The 20,498-nt window shown below is 42.9% G+C and overlaps 1 protein-coding gene across 1 annotated transcript in view; it reads right to left on the bottom strand.

Annotated features, from left to right (window-relative positions):
- Nucleotides 1-14,577: 14,577 nt before the first annotated feature.
- Nucleotides 14,578-20,498, bottom strand: part of RAB3C (RAB3C, member RAS oncogene family) — a 311,560-nt gene continuing 305,639 nt past the window's right edge. Inside the window, exon 5 of the mRNA XM_030192278.1 lies at nt 14,578-14,796. Within this exon, the coding sequence (XP_030048138.1) occupies nt 14,609-14,796 (188 nt within the window). The 3' untranslated portion in view covers nt 14,578-14,608. The remainder of the gene's footprint in view (nt 14,797-20,498) is intronic.

Raw genomic sequence — 20,498 nt, 5'->3', positions numbered from 1 at the left:
ACAGAAGGACTGAACCTTTCAACACTTGCACTCTTTAGGGGTAATTCTGTAAAGTAGGTCTCATATTTACATGCTGATTCTTTACATAGATGTTTAGAATAATGGCATATACGTGAAAGTGCCGTACATGCAAATATTTCGCTCAGCGTTACGTAGTTCTACTTTGACAGGTGGGTGAATAGTCTGGGCAGGACACTGACAGCACTCAGACTTATGTGTTTAACTTATAGAAAACTATGTTAAATGCATAGTTCTGGTGTTTAGGCTCTATGGCTGGTGTAAGTGGTGCACATCTGACCTATTATGTTAGCATTCTTTAAAGGAAAGTAGGTGCCGTCTTTATAAAAACATATGGCACATAGGCACCCTCTGCCTGCCTAGCTCTAGGCATCCTGCTGTACAATTGCCCTCTTTATGCCCTGTGATACACATATTGCATACTTTTTGACTTTTACAAGTTTGATAGCTTGCATGAAAACAATTCTACTCAGGGCTGCTGAGAGACACAGCTGGGCCTGGGACAGGACCCCCCCCACCTGGGCTGCCGCCACAACCACCCTCCCCACACACTTGGGCTACCTCCCATACTCCGCCCCCCCGCCCCACCCCCTTATCTTACCTTTCGGTGTCTGTCCCTCCCTCAGTCTGTCGTCTACTGCTCCTGTGTGCTAGGACCTGGGTTATCGCATTAATGCAATCATCCGGGTCCCGGCACACAGGAGTAGGAAAGAGACAGACCCAGAAGTAGGCAGGCAGGAAGAAGCTTCTGCTCCCTCAAAATTTTGCTGGCGTCGGGCCCCACCCTTGTAGGCCAGGCCTAGGGAATCTTGCCCCCCCCCCCCCCCGGCAGTCCTGATTCTACTATATAAAGGCAATGTTCTCTTGCTTGTTTCCTTTTCTTATGATTCTCAGTTCATGGTATGGTTTTGATCATAAAGGATTTGGAAAGCATGGCTGCTCTCTTTTTTTTTAGGTGGTGCCTAAAGGTATGTGTTCACCTATGTGCATCAAAGGCATCATCAAGGTGACAGTTGATGCCTAGGTGCACTAGGCACTATTCTATATGCTAGTGCCTAAGGGGTCCTTTTACTAAGCTGTGGTAAAGGGGGCCTGCGCTAGCATTAGCATATGTTTTTGACTTGCACTGAGGCCCCTTTTTACCACAGCAGGTAAAAGGCTGTCCATTTTGGGAAAAAGAAATGGGCATGTGGTAAGTGAACCACATGCGTCTGTCAAGGAAACGAGTTGATGGTTCCTTGACAGAACGCTGCACTTGTGCCTGGATTGGCCGCTGTCGTGGACAGGATGCTGGGCTTGGTGGACCCTTGGTCTTCCCAGTGTGGCATTACTTATCTACTTATATACTGTATATGTACTTATGCACATATTCAGATGAGGAGCTCGTTTGTTTTTCATTTTACTACGTATATTTTTAGAGGAAAATTCCCAGTTAACAAGAGGTTTGAATTTTATTTGTGACCCCTGGGGCAGGCACTTCTCGTGCCAAAACACGGACCGTGTCGGGTCCTTTGTGCAAGTTGATTATTAAACATCTTCAACATCATCTCCTGAGTTGGTCTGTTCATCAGTCAGCCTCTACTTCTTGGTGATTGGTTTTGGTCTGCCGTAGAGGCTTCTCCTGCCTTTTTGGTTTTGTCCACTTACTGCACAGCCATTTTGGTGGGAAGCTCTTACCACCACCCATTGAGATGGTGGTAAGAGCTCCTGCACTAACCTGGTGGTAACTGGGCAGCGCTCGATTACCACCGGTTAAGTTCTGGTGCTACAAAAAAATAGGACATCACTTTGTAGGCGCCAGAAATGGTGTGTGCTGGGGTGGAACTACTGATGGGCTTCTGTGGTAGTTTTGTGGCCTACCGCTGCCTAGTAAAAAAAGGCCCCTTAATGTCTTAGCGCTTAGCTGCAAGGGGTTTACAAAGTGGGTGGAGCATGGGCAGACCATGGGCTTGTCTCCCAGTTAGTCATGTAGTTTATAGAATACTACACTTGCCATGGACATGGCATAAGAGGGCAAACCTAACATGGGAACATCAAAGTCCACCTTATGATAGTACTCTATATGGAATCTTGGCACTAGTATGCCATTATAGAATTGCTACTTACGCTCATGGCATTGAGGTGCCAATGTATAATAAATGGTCTTATATATATATATATATATATAATATATATATATTATATATATATATATGGGTTTATGATCGGTGAACGGGAAGGGTAGATCTGTTCATCTGAGGGGGCAAAAATAGCTCTGGGTTTTAGGTCTGAACATTGGAGGCTGTCAATATTGGTTGTAGAGGTTGAAGTACTAAAGCTTTGGTTTCTACTTCCAGTCCATTAAGGTTGCCAGTGAATATTCATGAGAGAGATTTGCAATGCTTAACACCTCCACTGTATGCATATCTCTCTCATGCATATTCATTAAAGATATCCTAGAGACTGATCCAATGGCGACCCTCGAGGAGGAAGAGTGAGCACCACTGTACTGAGGCATGCTAACTTTATAGTTCGCACACACATTTAGTAAATAGTGTATGCTATTTGCCACTGGGTCTTTTATGCAAATAATCTATGGAAATTTTGCAAAAGCTTAATTTCTAGATTTTCTTATCGGCCCATTTACACAAGCACTCTGGGGGGGGGGGGGGGGGGAGGGGGGGAGTCACACTGAGGTGTAGTTTATGCTTCCTGCAAGATTGCCTGTTCAAAGATTTTTTGCATGTAATATGGTGTTCATAGCTAATGAACTGCTTCGGTAATTTGGACAATAACAGTGTTCTGAGTGCTCTCTGACTAAATTTAAGAAAGGCCTTAAATCATTTTTTTTTCAAATCTGGTTGATTAAATATAAATCATCATACGTAGGTCCGGTGCCAAGGTAGAGCTAGATATGTGGAATGGTATAGGGGAAACACTGTGCTTTATTATTTTTAAAATTGCTTTCTCTCTCCTTTATATTAAAACACATTTTAGATGTTTTGTTTTTCTCTTTCTTATCCTTTATTTATTGTAAACTGCTCAGATGAGAAGGATGGGAGGTATATCAAATTTTTAATAAACTGCAAACTGACAAACAGAATGCCCACTATTAGTAATTTGAGTGTATACACAAATTTGTGCAGCTCTGTGCTCTCTAGTCCAACAGCCTCTTTGAAAGCTTGGTTGTGGAAAGATGGAGGTAAGTAATTAAACTCAAAGGCCCTGTTATTAAGCAGCGTTATAGGCGTGCTAATGTTTTTAATGTGCGTTAACCATGTATGTACTTACAATATCCCTATAGGTGCCTTCATGGTTAGCGCACGCGCTAAGTGTAGGCATGCTAAAAACACTGACGCACCTTCGTAAACAGGGCCCTTAACCTGGCATACAGGATGCACTTAAGCTAAAATATAAATGCATACTTGAGGAGAAAACCCCCATAACTCCACCCAATGAACTATTCATTGAACCATAACAAAAGTGAAAAGAAAATCAGACTGTATCCTAAGCGCGCTGGTCTGAGGATTCAGTGGCCAGTACCATACCCTGATGTTCTGAGGACACATATTGGTTCCCAAGACAGATCTATATTTTTCTGGAATAATTCAGAAAAGTCAATTCTAGGCAAAATGTACATCTTAACTAGAAATTAACCTAGGATGGTTGTCAGAAATGCTGAAAGTTTTTTTTTTAAAAACGAAAGATGTCTTTTTAAGTTATGCTGCACACACGAACTCCTGTTCAAAACACTCACAATTGTAAATTCAAAACTGCACATGCATAAATCCATATGGATTATATCGTAAAACATTTGTATCGCATTCTGTATTTGACTATTCTTATATTACATGGAATGACTTACAGTATAGATTTTATAACTAGACATTTATGCTACAGCAGGCATTATCTTCAAACCACACTCATTTCCCCATATCACACATTCAGATCCCATCATGCTTACTTTTGCACTAGTAGGTCATTAAATATTGCACTTAGTGGCCCAGGTTCCTCCATGGAGAGGTATTAAGAATACCAAAAAAAAGATATATGTTTAGAAAATATTATCATGCAACATTTAACACACTGCAGTTCCACAAACGCCAAGAAACAGTTACACATTCTGACAGTCCACATGAATCACATCACATCTGGTACGAGCACACACTGTGAACAAGAACAAACACCACAACTGGTTTCCATTCAACACAGGCTTGTGGTACAGCACACATCAGGAATACCCAGTCCATCCATCACCTTAAACAGCCACTGAGGAAGCAAGCACTAGTCACTCCCCATGTAAAATAGATTTCAGGTCGATATTCAAAGCAATTTAACTGGCCGAAACGGCTCTTGGCCAGTTAAACTGTCTGTTCGGGGGGTAACCGGTCATTTTCAGTGGTACTTAACTGGTTAGTGCCACTGAAAATGTCTGGTTAGCGTCTATCTCACAATTGGCTATTTTGGGGGGCATTCCTGGGACAGAGTCAGCACTTGGTCAGAAATTCTGATCTTCAGCAGTAATTGGCCAAGGCCACCACATAAATAGGACCACATAAAAGTCAGTCCTATCTTATGTAGTGCCCATAGCCATTTAAGTGCTGAATATTAGTTGCCACGTGGCAACAGGCTTGCCACCCAGCAACTTGTAACTACCACTGGCCCACGCAGCTGCCGGCAGTAGTACGGCTTGAGCACGTGCTATTTCTGGTGCGCCAGAAAATATTCCTAAATTTCTAATGCGGCACTAACCCGGTGGTAATTGGGCACCGCTGCATGCTGCCTGGCTACCCGCCGGGTTACCTCAGGAGCTCTTACCTCTACCTCAATGGGTGATGGTAAGTGCTCCCCCCCCTTGGCATGGCTGTGTGGTAGAACAATCTTATTGCATGGCCATTTCTTTTTTGGGGGGGGGGGGGGGGGGGGGGGGGGTTATTATCCCCCTGTGGTAAAAAGGGCCCTAGAGCATGAGAAAAATGGCACCCGTCACTATTGCAGGGTCCTTTTACCACAGCTTGGTAAAAGGACCCCTTAACCGGCTATGATTTAGCCGGCTCCGCACTCTCGTAAATTCAATGCCGATGGCCGGACATGGCCCAGCATTCAATTTCCAGGCATAACACCAGCGGTGGTCAGCAAAATGCTGAGCTTCACCAGCTAAATATCGGGCCCTTATATTTAATTTCACTTGTTTCTGGAAAGCATCAAGCAAATGGAAGAAAGAAGAGCAATTTCTTTCTGAACAAACTCCCCTTCATTCTGTAACTTTAGCATCTAAAGTTAGGCACAAACCCCTCGGATTCTATACAAGGCGCTTGAGTTGCATGCATAAATTTGGACATGTGTCCAATCTGCACGTGTGACTTAACAGATTAGTGAGCCAATCAGTGCCAATAATTGGGTAATAACTAGCAATTATTGGTGCTAATTGACAATTAGGATTTACACACGCATTTTTTTAGGCATATTCTAGAAAGCGTTGCGAGTAAATTCCAGCAGGTGGATCCCAAAAGGGGTGTAACCATGAAGACGCATGGGCAGGTCAGGGCATTCCTCAAATGTATGTGCATTGTTATAGAATTAGCGGATCCGCTTCTAATTTATGTGTGGGGATTTACAGGTTTTCATTGTGTAAATGGTCACACCTAAATGTAGTCGTGATTCCTGGTGCTTTTGTGTCATTGTTTTTTTTTTACTGTCTGTATATATAATTCAATTAGCTCCCAATAAGAAAATACTATTTTAGAGGAATTTCACTGACAAAAAAAACATGCCCGCAAAACTGAATCAGGGCAAATTATAACTCTATAGAACACAAATTTTGTGGCAAAAATGAATAGCTGATGGCTGTTTTGCTGAGTGACAGCTTTTAGCGATGATCAAACTTCCATGAAGGTATTTCTAAGGAAAAGAAACACACACACTTAGGGCCCCTGTTTACTAAGCAGCGTTATAGGCGTGTTAACACTTTTAATGTGCATTACCATGTACATGCTACAATATTCCTAAAGGCGCCTAAATGGTTAGCGCACGGGCTAAGTATAGGTGCGCTAAAACACTAACGCACCTTTAGTAAGTGTAAGGGCTCGGGGCAGAATGTTCCAGCGGAATTGCTTTCAAGGCAGCTGTGATATCCCACTGTCGACGATATGTTCATGAATGCATGGCGCTACATTCTGAGGATATTTTCAGTCGTTCAGATACTTAGATCAGAGTTATGTGAAACACCCCACTAGTTTACCTCTCTTTCTGAAGGTAGAAAAGCAGCATGAGATGGAAAACTGGGGTTATTACTTCTCTACTGAAGACTTAAAAAAAAAAAGAATTCTCAGGTGAAAGGCAGAAGACTTTATATAGCACTTTGGGGTATTTAACAGTGTCTATTTTTAAGTACCAAGAAGGCAACTATTTGGAGTCTATGCTAAAAGGAAAAGCAGGCACCTACATTTCTTCATAGAAATAGTAGCACAGCAGGGCAACTGTGACCATCTCTGGGAAAAAGGTGAGTAAAGTAGCAGATCCAAAATATTGAGAATGGCTGATTTTTCATGTTCATAAACAGCCTGAAAAAGCTTCTGTAACTTTTTAAAAATGTATTCACCTAAAAGGATGGGGTTTGGCCTGTTCTATTACAAATTGCTTGCCCTAGGAATTCATTAAAACCTCATTAATTTGTTTCTGGTGACTTTTAATCACCATTTCACAGAGGTGATCACAAATAGGCAGGTATATCTTAGACGTAGGCTTGCACACCAGCCATAGAACTGGTGTAAATACTTGCACCTAGATTGCCAAAAAAATACATAAATTATACTGTTCTAAAATTCATTCACATAACCTGTGGTATATTTATTCCAAGTGCTTGGTTGCATATGCACCATCTGCCAGACTGCCCCCCCCTCCCCATGCCTTAAAAACATCGCCTGGGAAGCAGAAGACACTCATAGGTTGCCTGCGGCCTGCAGGGAACTTTCTCTGTGAACCATCCCACCTCTTCTGATGCAACTTCCTGTTTTGGTGAAGGGTGGGATGGTTCACAAGTTCCCGTGCAGGCCGCAGGCAGCCTATGAGTGCCGCTGCCGCAGTGAAGACTGGAATGGAGCAAGATGATTTTAAGGTACGGGGGGGGGGGAACGGGACACGGAGGGCCACAGGTTAAAAGTTTCTGCCTGCGCCACTGCACATAAGTGTGCGACCCACCCACTTCAAACTGCATACCATTGCATTTAGGTGCCAACTTATAGATCAGCACATAATTGAAATATTGACATTTATATGCAAATGTTCGCACATTTATGTATGTTCTGGTCATTTACTCATATTCTTGGTGCCTACAAATGGGTGTATTGTTATCGAATTTCCCTGCACATCCCTAGTAAATAAAGTGCATTCAACCCAGCTGGACATACAGAGCTGAGCAGACTGGGAATAAAACTTTCTCCTCTAGGCTGGAAATCTAGAAAGGCAGTACATGGAGCAAAGAAACAAACTAGTTCAGGTAACAGTCATAGGGCCTCATTGATTAAGATGCATTAATTCAAGTGAAGCTCGTAGTTAGTAAAGATGCCCCATTAAGAATAATGGGGTTTGTATTATTTAACATGCACTAAATTGCATGAACACACCGATAACAGGTTAACACACATAAGTGATAGAAAAAACAGCCAGCTCATATATATTTCATACGATAACAACTAGAAGTAATGTGTCTGTATGGTGGGGGGGGGGGGGGGGGGGGGGGGGGGGGGCCGGGGGCTCATTTAATCAGTGGCAGGGTTTTATTTCCTTTTTATTATTATTATTTTTTGCTATTATGAGTCTATCTACCACCAGTGCTCAGAAAAACTTTAACCCCATGCCTAATGCTTAAAAAAGCCTCCCCTCCCTCCACCCCACTTCTTCCTCAAGCCCTGGTGTTAAAAAGAGGCAGAAGTGATTGCCTGTCACTCTTGCCTGCCAGTGCAAACAAAAAAAAACCCCAAAACAAAACCCAAAACAACAGTAATGAGTTTATTCCCATGGTAATCTGCATATCTAAACTGGCATCCATATTAAAAATGTAACACAACCACATTATTTTTATTGTGGCTGCGTTGGGATAATAATGTTGCATTAATGTCATTCATAGATATGCTTTAGGGAACATGTTAGCTGTAATACACTTCAGCAGCTAGACTACTAAATATGGAATTTTAATAGCAGCCTTTAGGTTTTTGGATCAGAAACTGTACTATATCTCTGCAAGCAAATCTCTCTCATGAATATTCATGGTGGATATCCTGAAAATCTGACTGGCTGGGGTGCCTCCAGGACCAGGTTTGGGAACCACTGGGTTAGACCATGAATCCAGTGGCCCATCCCATACAACTGCCTATGCGTAACTATTTTAACTACTACGGGAAACAAATTGTTTCAATTTAGAAATCACTACATTTTCTGCTGTATTACATCAGCCATTTTGCTGAATGTTCCAATTTTCTTTATTCTTCCTGTTATGACGCCCTACTGAACAATTTCAACTATGTCAGTACTCCATTACATGGTTCTTTTAAATATTTGTACTGGAAATTATAGTAAACTGCATCTATTTTTCATCCACTTAAACCACATCTTAAGAAATCATATTTTCTCAAAAAGTACACATACCTTGTTCTTAAGTCCATTTCTTATCTCCTTCTGATATGGACTCTATTATCAGAAGAATAGGTCTGAAGTTAGGACTGGAGAGAAAGATAAGCTGCCTGGCTGGTTAAATACCCTCAAGCCGGCTATCGACCGATATTCAGCGGGAGATAACCGGCTATCTCCCGCTGAATATCCTTGTCAGAGGCAAGCCTGGTCAGCGGCTATGTCACGTGACATAGCCAGTTACTGCTGATTTAGTGGCCAGATAGAGTTGCGTAAATAGCAGGCCTATCTTTGGCCACTAGAACCTAGCTGGTCAGCCAATGAATATCGTCTTAAGCGGCTAGGTTTGCAGCGCCATAAAACCTCCTGGAAATTCAATGCTGGTGACCAGATATGGCTTCAGTGTTGAATTTCTGGGTTCACCGACAACAGCGAGAGTTAGCTGGTCTAACTCCTGTTGTCTCAATATCAGGGTCAAGGACATTGGGTTAAACAGTGCTTTTGCTTGTGGAAATGAACTATTTGATAACCTTTCCTCCCCTGCCTGCAAGATGAAAGCATGTGCACTGTTCCACAACTGATGCTTTTGCCTAGGGTTTGCAGAGACATAAGAGGACATAAAAAAAATAAAGGTATAAATGTCTTTTAGTTAATGAACAGACAACCAAACAGAAGCAGCGATGCAAGGAAGGACAAACACTGTAAGAGTTTATCGAAATGCCACCTTTAACTGTGCTTTTTGAATTTGGGCTGGAGACTTGATGGTTACTGACTTTTGGAACTGGACCAGAGCTGCTTCTGTGTAGCTATTGCAGTACGTGCATTGAATCTGTGAATGTATTGTGGAAACCTGTGTGACCCCTGACAAAGGTTTTTCCGAAACTTGGTAAGGTTCGGCCCTGTTTCCATTACAGTTGACATTTGGATAAACTCTTGCAGTGTTTTTCCTTCCTTGGATCGCTGTTGCTGTTTGGTTGTCTGTTCTGCTTTTGCAATAGACTGTCTCCTTTTAGTTAATGAACATACATCAAATAGTGACTGACTTAGAGTACAGCAGTAGGCAATAATCTACTTTTCAAAAACTCCTGGATTTGAGTTTGACTGAGTCTGAGCCCAAGTGTACTTATCAGAAAATGGCTTCTGAGATATGTGAGAAAGCCTTTGCATGACTTATGCTTAAAGTTGTGCTGCATGAACAAAATTCCTGTGACAGATTCAACCAGCAGTAAAACAGAGAGATTAGCAATGCCTTCCTCTCTCTTTAGCACCCCCATGTGACCAGATTAATAGGCCATGGATTGTTTCTCTTATATGGATAGATGTGTTGGTCATAGGCACATAAAAGAAAAAGACAGTGGCGTACCTAGCTTTTTTGCCACCCAGGATGGGTTGACACTGTGCCCCCCCTCCAGTACATCACTCCCCAAGGCACCACACACCCCTGAAGCACATTACCCTATCACCCTACCACCTTTCCTCCTAGCATGGGGGTACACGCAGCAGGTGTGTGGCTGTCGTCCCTGCTGGTCCCCTGCCCCTGAACAGGAAATAATGCCAGAGGGGGCAGGGGACTGGCAGAGCCAACAGCTGTAAGCCTGCTCCATGTACCCCCTTCCTGCCTGCACACAGGGCAGACCGCCCCCACTGCCCCGTCCTTGGTACACTACTAGAAAAAGAAGGGTATTTTCCTAAAAATTAAAAAACCTGGAGGACATATCTGAAGAAGTATGTATGGTAACCCTTCTTTTGCCTGCACTAAGCAGAAGCATTCCTGGGGGGTGGGGGGGGGGGGGGATTTAATCAGTTTGAATTATTTTGGCTGGAAAATGTACTCACTGAAAGAGCTGGCATGTATACAGATACCTTCTCCTTTGGCAGTTTTCAAAGTGAGAGTATGCAAGCCCTTAGAAAATGGAGACAAAATCTGTGGGTTAAAAATACCCCAGGATTTTGCAACAATATCTGCAGTGTAAAAGTTCCCCCCTAAGGCAACAACCTGTGGTTCAGCAGAAACACAACAATCAAAGTACACTTTATAGAACAGCACTATGACCTTCATATAAGGTGGAAAATAATCAAAAAGCCCATTTTTGCTGGTAAAACAGCAGAAAAAGTGTTTTACCCATGGAAAAGGCTTTATTGTAATCTGAAGATCTACAGAGCATGCAATGTAGATTCTTAGGATAATTGGAGTAGAAGAAAGGGAAAGAGACACTGATGTCATTGTTCACCTGGGGAAAAATTACCCAGCTAGGAATCAGGCATGGTAGTATAAGAGCCTTCAAGCCTTTAGGGGGAGATTGTTTAGCAGAACTGTGATATTTTCTGAGGAGTTGATGGCAAAGGGATGATAGGGTATGTTCTAACAGGAACTTGAGTGTGTGGCTAGCATAAAACAGAAGAGTTTCAATGTACTGGGCCCTGGAATGGGCTCAAAGTGGGGCGAGATCAGCTAGGAGCACTATTCCGGCACCTAGTTAAAACAGATGCAGCAGGTGTCAAGTGTTCTGGGAGCTGTGCAGGTCACAGCAGTCACTGCTGCCCCCCACAGGAAACAACCATGATAAGGCAAGAGCTGTCAGAAGGGTGAGGACAGAGCAGCTCCTCTCTTCTTCATGTGGGGGCAGTCATAAAAGCTAAAAGAAAAAGAAAAGAGCAGGCAGAGAAGTAGAGGACATGAATTGAGGTTGAAGGGGGCAGACTCAGGTATAATGACAGGAAGTACTTTTTCACAGAGAGATTGGTAGCTACTTGGAATTTTCTCCCACTGGAGGTGGTGGAGATGAAAATGGTAATGGAATTCAAAAATGCATGGGATAAACATAAAGGTATCTTGTTTAGAAGGAATAGATCCACAGAAGCTTAGCGGAGATTGGGAGGTAATTGGGAAGCAAAACCAGTGCTGAGCAGACTTCTACGGTCTGTGCCCTGAAAATGACAAGGGCAAATCAAGGTCAGGTATACATATGAAGTATCACATACCATGTGTAATGAGTTTATCTTGTTGGGCAGACTGAATGGACTGTACAGGTTTTTATCTGCCCAACAAGATAAACTATGTTATTAGATATTGCACTGGCTCTGCCTACCCTGCAGGACAGGAGGTGCCCATAGAAGATGAAACAGCAATACCTTCTTCTTCCCATGGGGGAGAAAGAAACAGAACAAATCACAGTTGCTGCTTCTTCCTGCCCTGCTGGCAACTTAAACTTTGCTATACTGGGACAGACTGAAGGTCCATCAAGCCCAGTATCCTATTTCCAACAGTGGGACCTCAAGCTTGATAGAACCTTTTCCTCCTTGTTGGGGTGGCCAAATGGGATGATATTCACGGAAGGCCTGGGAAGCAATGAAGGAACTGGAGGCAGTGAAAAATGGAGAATTAAAGGACAGAGGTATTGTGTGTGGGAGTGAAGAGGAAAGAGATGAAAGAAGGTGACACTTGGAGGAATAACGGAAGGTGTGGATGGAGCTAGCAGTTTGCATGGAGAATGATGGGAGTGTCTGGAAGGGGAATAAAGGGTGGACGGGGAGCTTGGGAAAGATAGGGGTGTGTGGCTGGTAGAGATAAACATTCTAGTAAGAGCAGTGTGAAAAGGAGTGAGGAAATAATGAGAGGTTGGGAGGAGGAAAGGCGCTGATGGAAGAGGAAGATGAAGGGAGAGGCAGAGAAGAGGAAAAGAAAGGATGAAGAGTTTAGGTGCTAGCAGTGGAAACATGAGACAGAAAAGGGGTGATGAGAAGGTAAAAAAAGGGGGTATGTGGGTGAGTGGAAGAGGTGGGTGTTAATGGAGGAAGAAAAAATGAAGAAAAGAGGGACATATGTAAAAGAATAGCAAGGAGGGAAGAAAGGAGATGAGAGGGCTGGAACAAAGTGATATGGATGAAAGAAACTGATAGAAGAAAGACTGGTGTAGGATGCACAAGAAAGAGAATCCCCTGCCCCTCAACAAGCCACCTCCACCAAAAGGCTTAATGTTCCTCCCCTTCATGTCTGCTATTGCTGCTCTCACTGGTGGAAAAAAAAATAAGAGTTCTTCTAAAGTCTTCACTGTGGAATACTCCAATGCTGGTCTCATAGCCTGCAGTTTATGAAACTTGACACAGCCAGATCAGTGTCGGAGTTCCTGCATGGTGAAGCTCCCATGGTGAAGCTCAAACCTACCAACAGCTGTACAACAGTGAACTGCTGTGGAAGGGTGGGGGGGGGGGAGAGGAGGAGGCCCGCTCTGATGACATCATCTAGCTGTGATAGGAGCATCCGGATCACCCAAGGAAGGAGTATTTTCAAGGTTTTTCAGTTAAAACTGTACAAATCAAACTCTCTGTTGGGCATTGCTTTTATTGGGTTTGTCTTGTTATATCTGAAAATCAAAGCCATATTACATCTAAGAACCTTAAGACTGCAAAGCAGTGCAACAAGGCAGTGACAAGACCCAGAGGAATCCTAGAGTGCACAGGGATCTTCCTAATAGAAAGGGGTAGCAATAATTCCTCTCTACAAATCACTGGATTATTGTGTCTAATTCTGGAGATCAGACTTATGAAAGGTGAAGAGAGGAGAGGAAGTCCATAGACGGGCTAACAAATGGGCTAGAAGAACCTGCACTTTAACCCCAATGAAATGGGACTCATGGACCTCACTGTGTAAATGTAAGGAAGAGGAGAGAGAAAGGTAATATCACTGAGACAGAAGAGAACAGATCAGACTAACATTTGTGGTCTCTATCTGCTGTCAAAGGAACGTGAGACAAAACCATACAGGTGGGAACAAATAGCACAGCCACAAATGCTTTTGTTTCGGAGATTTTAAAATTTCATCTTTTACTAACCCTGAGAGGATTTCTGCAGACTGAGATTTTCTTGTTTATGTACAGCGGCTATACCTTTGAAATTCAACACGCAAGAAACAACATGAAGATAAACCTCCCGTGTATTTTAAAAAACAAGAACATTCGCACAAAGGATCTCAGGGAAGATACAGTACATCCATGTATGCACACACTCATCCCCAGCCCAGAAATTCTATTCCACACAAGATACACACTGAGAAAGCTGAAATAAAAAAAAATCTCTTTTTCAGTCCATCAATAAAAATGTTCCCTGCTTTTGTCTTTCACCCTTGATGAGCCATAAATGCATGGGAGCAATTCCTTATTTTCACAATTATCTTTCCCCACAAAGGATACACAGCACTGTATATAATATGACAATATATCTGCAGCTCAGCTTTTCCTTATAGCTGGATTTAAAATCCTGTAACAATAACATTCAATCAGAACCTAACATCTTCAAGTATTATGATCACTTGGCTTTCTTGCCTCCAGTCTCCAAACATACCTGTAGGTGTGCTATTGAATTACAGCACAATGAAACCTGCTCTGTGCTTAACTGCTTAACTAGGATCTTACTATCACACTGCTCAAAATCTAAGAAAGAAATGCTTCAGCTCCTGTGTTGAATGTTTTCAAAACTATAAGGAAAAGAGCTCTCACGGACACAATGATCACTGGTTAGCCAAACTAGTTTGCTTATAATAGACGGGGAATAGTTTGACACAGCTTTTCAGTCAAATGGATATCAAGTAGCATCAGAGAGACTTTTAGTACAAACGTAGTCATCACCAATAAGGGAGTCAACATGAAACAATTCCAGATCATTTACGGACTGAGGCTAAAGCAGCACCAGCTGATGTGATCAGAGAAAAAGAGAGAGAGAGAGAGAGAGAGAAAGAAAGAAAGAAAGAAAGAGAGAGAGAGAATAAATATATGACATCTGCAAGCAAACAGTAGATGTTTTCATATACTTGCCATACAGTACAATAGTAGACCCTTCAAACAATTTATGCATGTACCAGCCAATGATTATAAAATAAAAAGATTTTGGTTCTTCCAAATAAATATTAGACAGTATAAATAAAAAGCTTGAAGAACATTCAATACTTGTTGGCAATAGCACACATGGGAGCTGCCTCTGTCAACTATTAGCAGCCACAGTTGGTTTGCTGTGGAGGAGGGTTGTCCGTTAGTCGTGTGTTCTGTTTTCCTGCAGCGATGGCAGGATCTGTTTCTAAACTTTCTGACATTTTGTCACAGATGATATCCACAAGCCTCTCGAATGTCTGCTTGACGTTTACGTTATCCTTGGCACTGGTTTCAAAGAATTCAAAGCCTGTAGAACAAAGAATGAGCATCAGATTGTGCAGTCACAAATGGTGTACTTCACATGACTTGATATCATGCCTCATCAAAAGTCTGAAGCATGTTACAATATTAATACAGCATGACACAAGAGTGGAAGAAGCCAACCACAATTCTCAAGTAGATCACAAAGAGGGGAATAATCAAAAGGCGCCGGCGAAATAGATTGCCGGCGATCTATTTTGGCGGCGCCACAAACAGCTGGCTGAACTGTATTATCGAAAAAGATGGCCGGCCATCTTTTCTTTCGATAATACGGTTTGGCCCAGCCAAATTCCAGAGTTCGCCGGGTTTGAGATGGCCGGTTTTGTTTTTCAGTGATAATGGAAACTAAAAGCAGCCATCTCAACCCTGGCTAAATCCAAGGCATTTGCTCGTGGGAGGAGCCAGCATTTGTAGTGCACTGGTCCCCCTGACATGCCAGGACACCAACCGGGCATCCTAGGGGGCACTTCTAAAAATTAAAAAAAATATATACAAATACCTCCCAGGTGAATAGCTCCCTTACCTTGGGTCCTGAGCCCCCCCCAAAACCCACTCCCCATAACTCTACACCACTACCATAGTCCTTATGGGTGAAGGGGGGCACCTACATGTGGGTACAGTGGGTTTTGGGGGGGGTTTGGAGGGCTCAACACTTACCACCACAAGTGTAACAGATAGGGGGGGTGGGCCTGGGTCCACCTGCCTGAAGTCCACTGCAACCAATAAAAACTGTTCCAGGGACCTGCATACTGCTGTCAGGGAGCTGGGTATGACATTTGAGGCTGGCATACAGGCTGGCAAAAAAGGTTTTTATTTTTATTTTTTTTTAGTGTGGGAGGGGGTTGGTGACCACTGGGGGAGTACAGGGAGGTCATCCCCCATTCCGTCCGGTGGTCATCTGGTCAGTTGGGGTACCTTTTTGAGGCTTGGTCGTGAAAATAAAAGGACCAAGTAAACCTGGCGAAATACTGATTAACGCCGCTTTTTTTTCCATTATGCACTAAAGCCGGTCATCTGGTAGCCACGCCCATGCCTGCCCATGTCCCGCCTTCGCTACGTCGCCAACACGCCCCTTGAACTTTCGCCGGCTCAGCAGCGGGAAAGCGGTGATGGTGTCAAAAAAGCAGCTTTCGATTATACCGATTTCGCTGCTTTTGAGAGATCGCCGGCCATCTCCCGATTTATGTCGGAAGATGGCCGGCGATCACTTTCGAAAATAAGCCCGAAAGTCGTTTATTCATCCAATCCAATTCCACTCTTGTGTCGTGCTGTTTAATATCCCTGTGGAAGACGTTTTTTTCCTGCTTGTAAAATATTAATACAATCAAGCAATTAAAAAAAAGAATAAAATAAGGTAAAAAAGTAACACCCCATCACCCACTAATCAACAAACTGTATCAAAATAAAACTGACTCATAAAAATCATATTAAAATAAAAATTCTAGTTGATAAAGTTCAGCCAGCTTAGAGGATAAATTTGCTTTTATCCCCTAGTCCAGGCCTGTGTGGGAGAACAGCAGTGTTGTTGAAAGTACTAGGTCAAAGTACTTAAGTAAAAGTAAAAACAAATGTATATTTTAATATTTAAGTAAAAGTACAATGAAGAACACATTAAAAAGTTACTTAAGTAAAAGTAAAAAAGTTACTGCCTAATATAATACTTTTTGAGTAAAAAGTAAAATTACCATAACTACAGTGAATGCAACTATTGTTAACATTTTTATCCCAACAATTTTATTGCTCTACAATTCAATCTATTTTGCTTTTAGTAAAACTAAATTTTGAAAATGACTGTTACTCATGTGAGTGCACTTGTGAGTCTTTAATCCACCACAGCTAAAAAGGTGTTTAACAACTGCACTATTGGGAAGTGTATTGTTCAGTCTGATAAGAAGTTCCTTCAAATCAGACCAGGCCACAATATTACTGATGCCTTTTAATTGGGTCTGCAGGTATTGATCAAAGGAATCTCTGTCTGAAACACTTAACTTCCTTACAGCAAAGAATATTTTACCATCATCATTGTCATTATCATCTGCATTAGTAGTAGTGCTAATTCATCACTTGCACTTTCTTTTTTATCTTTGCTATCATTGTCATGCTGTCCAATTAAAGAGAAGGCTTTCACAAAATTGAAATCATTATCTGTTGTTGTCCTAACTATTTTTCATCTGATGCAAGAATGTCAAATGTATGGAAACTCTTCAGTCTTAAAGCCAGACAAGCAGACTATCAATCCAGTGGACTGTCATGTCAATGTAAAATTTTCCATGGGATGTCTGTTATGATAGAGACATGATTGTTCACCAAGAACTGCAACCAGCTTCAGCTTCATCTCTCCTTCAAAATGACTGAACTCATCACTGATCTGAAACCAATTCAACAAGCACAGGCTACTGTTTTCATAAACTGTATTCCCTGAACATCAAAACTTAAGATGAGATGATCCACTGTTTGTGTGACGAGGTTTGCAATTGCAAAATCCTGTTCCATGTTTTGCTGTTTCATTTGGTTTACTGAGGAATCATCATTTAGGTCTCTCTGCCACTTTTACTTTCAACTGCAAACATCAGAAGTAACAAGGTAAAAGTAGTAAAAATTGGTAAAATTATTTCCCAGTGATGGTTGAACCCTCCTCTTACAAATTAAGTGAACGACTTTGGGCTCTTGGTGTGTGGCCCAAAACCTTTCCCAAGTCTTTTGAAAAGTCCGACCCTCAGGCGAGTCAAGGTCATGGATTGGTACACACTCCAAACATAACATAGTGAGTATGCCAGTGCACCAGAGTTGTAGGGAGGATTCTTCAGGGCTAAGCCAAGTGTGCAAAATGGCCTTTAAAGCAAACAACAGGGCCCGCTTCAGGAAATGTTTCATGCCACCTGGGTAGGATCTTCCAGAATGAAATGTCCAAAAAGCATCAAAGGGTCCCTCTTAATTTATCTGTGACAAAGTCTAGTAAGGGTTGACAATAAATGTGTCTAGAAGTCAACACTACAAGGCACAGCCAGAATATGTGACTCAAGTCCACCCCCGGCAAGCCACATTTGGGACATTCTGCTAAAGGTATCAACCCCGAATGATGAGCTCGATACGGGAAGATGTAGAGACATAAAGTAAATTTATAAAGAATCTCCCAATGTTGAACATTTTCAGAAACAGTGCGGATAGCCTGCATAAACTGCTGAAGCTAATCACCAGTGAAGGAGTTCTGCAAGTTATAATTCTAGGCCGCTGCCAGGCGCAAATAATCAATGCCCTCTGTTGTTTCCTGAAGATAGCAATGGTGAAAGGCTAGGGGAGCTTTCATTTGAGATTCCAAAGTAAGTGCTGTGGACAAGGTCTCCTGTATATTCTCATAGAGATGTTCCCAAGGCAATCCCAGCACATAGTGACACAACTAATGATTTCCAAACCAATTCGTATCGCGTAGGTTACAAGCAATTTGTAAATCCACAAAAGGTTTCAATTTACCCTCCTCTGTAATCACATGAAACAAATATTTTATCCCTACCACCCGCCAACGGCGAAAGGGTTTAGAAGTCGTACCTGGGGCAAATGTTGGGTTTCCACGTATTGATTTTTAAAAAATTGTCACAGCAGTGGAAAACCGGTGGCAGCAACAAAGCCAACACCATATCGCCCGGTAAGTGCCCAAGTGAGGATATGTTTTGAAGACCCTAGAGGAATAAACTCCATTGGAATGGAGCAAACTGCTGAAGTGTACTTTGCCGGCAATCCTTGTCTCTATAGATGTCACTGAAAAAAGAGATTCATGGCAAAACTAGTCATTAAAATGATGAATGCCACAGGCAATATTCAATTTTCATATGTCCAGAAGACCCATGCCCCCTTATGCTCTTGGCTTATGTAGAACAGACGTGGAGGGGCATAATCGAACAGCGCCGGCCATCTATATGGCTGGTGCCACAAACAGTGGTCCCGAACCGTATTATCGAAAAAGATGGCCGGCCATCTTTCATTTCGATAATACGGTTGGGGCCAGCCAAATGTCAGAGATGGCTGGGTTGGAGATGGCCGGCATTGGTTTTCCCTGATAATGGAAACCGATACCAGCCATCTCAAACCTGGCCAAATCCAAGGCATTTGGTCGTGGGAGGAGCCAGCATTTGTAGTGCACTAGTCCCCCTCTCATACCAGGACACCAACTGGGCACCCTAGGGAGCACTGCAGTGGACTTCAAAAATTGCTCCCAGGTGCATACCTCCCTTACCTTGTGTGCTGAGCCCCCCCAAATCACCCCAAAACCCACTCCCCACAACTGTACACCACTACTATAGCCCTAAGGGCTGAAGGGGGGCACCTACATGTGGGTACAGTGGGTTTTGTGGGGGGGGGGGGTTGGAGGGCTGACATTTACCACCACAAGTGTAACAGGTAGGGGGATGGGCCTGGGTCCACCTGCCTGAAGTCCACTGCACCCACTAAAAACTACTCCAGGGACCTGCATACTGCTGTCATGGAGCTGGGTATGACATTTGAGGCTGGCATAAAGGCTGGCAAAAAAATGATTTTTAATTTTTTTTTTTTTGGGGGGGGTGGGAGGGGGTTGGTGACCACTGGGGGAGTAAGGGGAGTTGATCCCCGATTCCCTCCGGTGGTCATCTGCTCAGTTGGGGCACTTTTTTGAGTCTTGGTCCTAAAAATAAATGGACCAAGTGAACCTGGCGAAGTGCTCGTCAGAGCCGGCCTTCTTTTTTCCATTATCGGCCGAAGCCGGCCATCTCGTAACCACACCCCCGTCCCATCTTCCATACCCTGCCGAAACGCCCCCTTGAAGTTTGGCCGGCCCTGCGACGGAAAGCAGTTGAAGCCGGCGAAAATTGGCTATTGATTATACCGATTTTGCCGGCTTCAGGAGATGGCCGGCCATCTCCCGATTTGCGTGGGAAGATCGCCGGCCTTCTCTTCAAAAATAGGCAATCGAGGCCTCTTACCTCCCCACAAATAACATTGTAATGCTCTATGTAGCTTTTGTTCATCAGTTCTGTATAGATAGAGGGGTAACATTTGGAAAACATAAAGCCAGCGGAATCCTGAATCATATTATCTAGATGAATTCTACCCCACAATCTCTATACCCACCAGACATTCAGATGTTGAACCCTACTAGATAACAAGGGACGTATATTAATATCAAAAATAGTGGTCAAATCCACTGGTATAAAGATACCCAAGAATTTGAGGACCCAGCCTTCCCAGGACAAAGGGAACCCCCCAGCTTAACCCGACTGCACCTTCGGCAGAAGCGGAATAGCTTCTTTGGACTTGTAGAAATTTAAACAAAATCCTGACAGAGTACCATACTCTTCTAGCAAGGCAATCAGCTGAGTCAAAGATCTCTGCGGATCTGTTAATAATACCAAAATATCGTTAATAATACCAAAATATCATCAGCAAAAGCAAGTGCCTTGATTTGAGTACCATATAAGGTAATCCCTCCAATATCAGCAAGAGGGGCTCCAATGTTAAGATAAACAATAAGGGTGACAAAGGACAGCCCTGCCGCATACCCCTACAAATCCAAAAAAGTGAGGTTCTCACCACATTCACCAAAAGATGATACAAGGGTCAGAGTACAGAGTTTGAACAGCTTCCAGAAACCAGCCTCCAATACCCATATATTGCAATACCTGAAATAAGAACTGCCAGTCCACCTGATGGTTTGTT

The sequence above is a fragment of the Microcaecilia unicolor genome, chromosome 2 (genome assembly GCF_901765095.1).
Source record: "Microcaecilia unicolor chromosome 2, aMicUni1.1, whole genome shotgun sequence".
In the NCBI taxonomy this organism is placed as follows: Eukaryota; Metazoa; Chordata; class Amphibia; order Gymnophiona; family Siphonopidae; genus Microcaecilia; species Microcaecilia unicolor.
The sequence above is the reverse complement of the archived record's forward strand: the minus strand, read 5'-3'. Positions and strand labels throughout refer to the sequence as shown.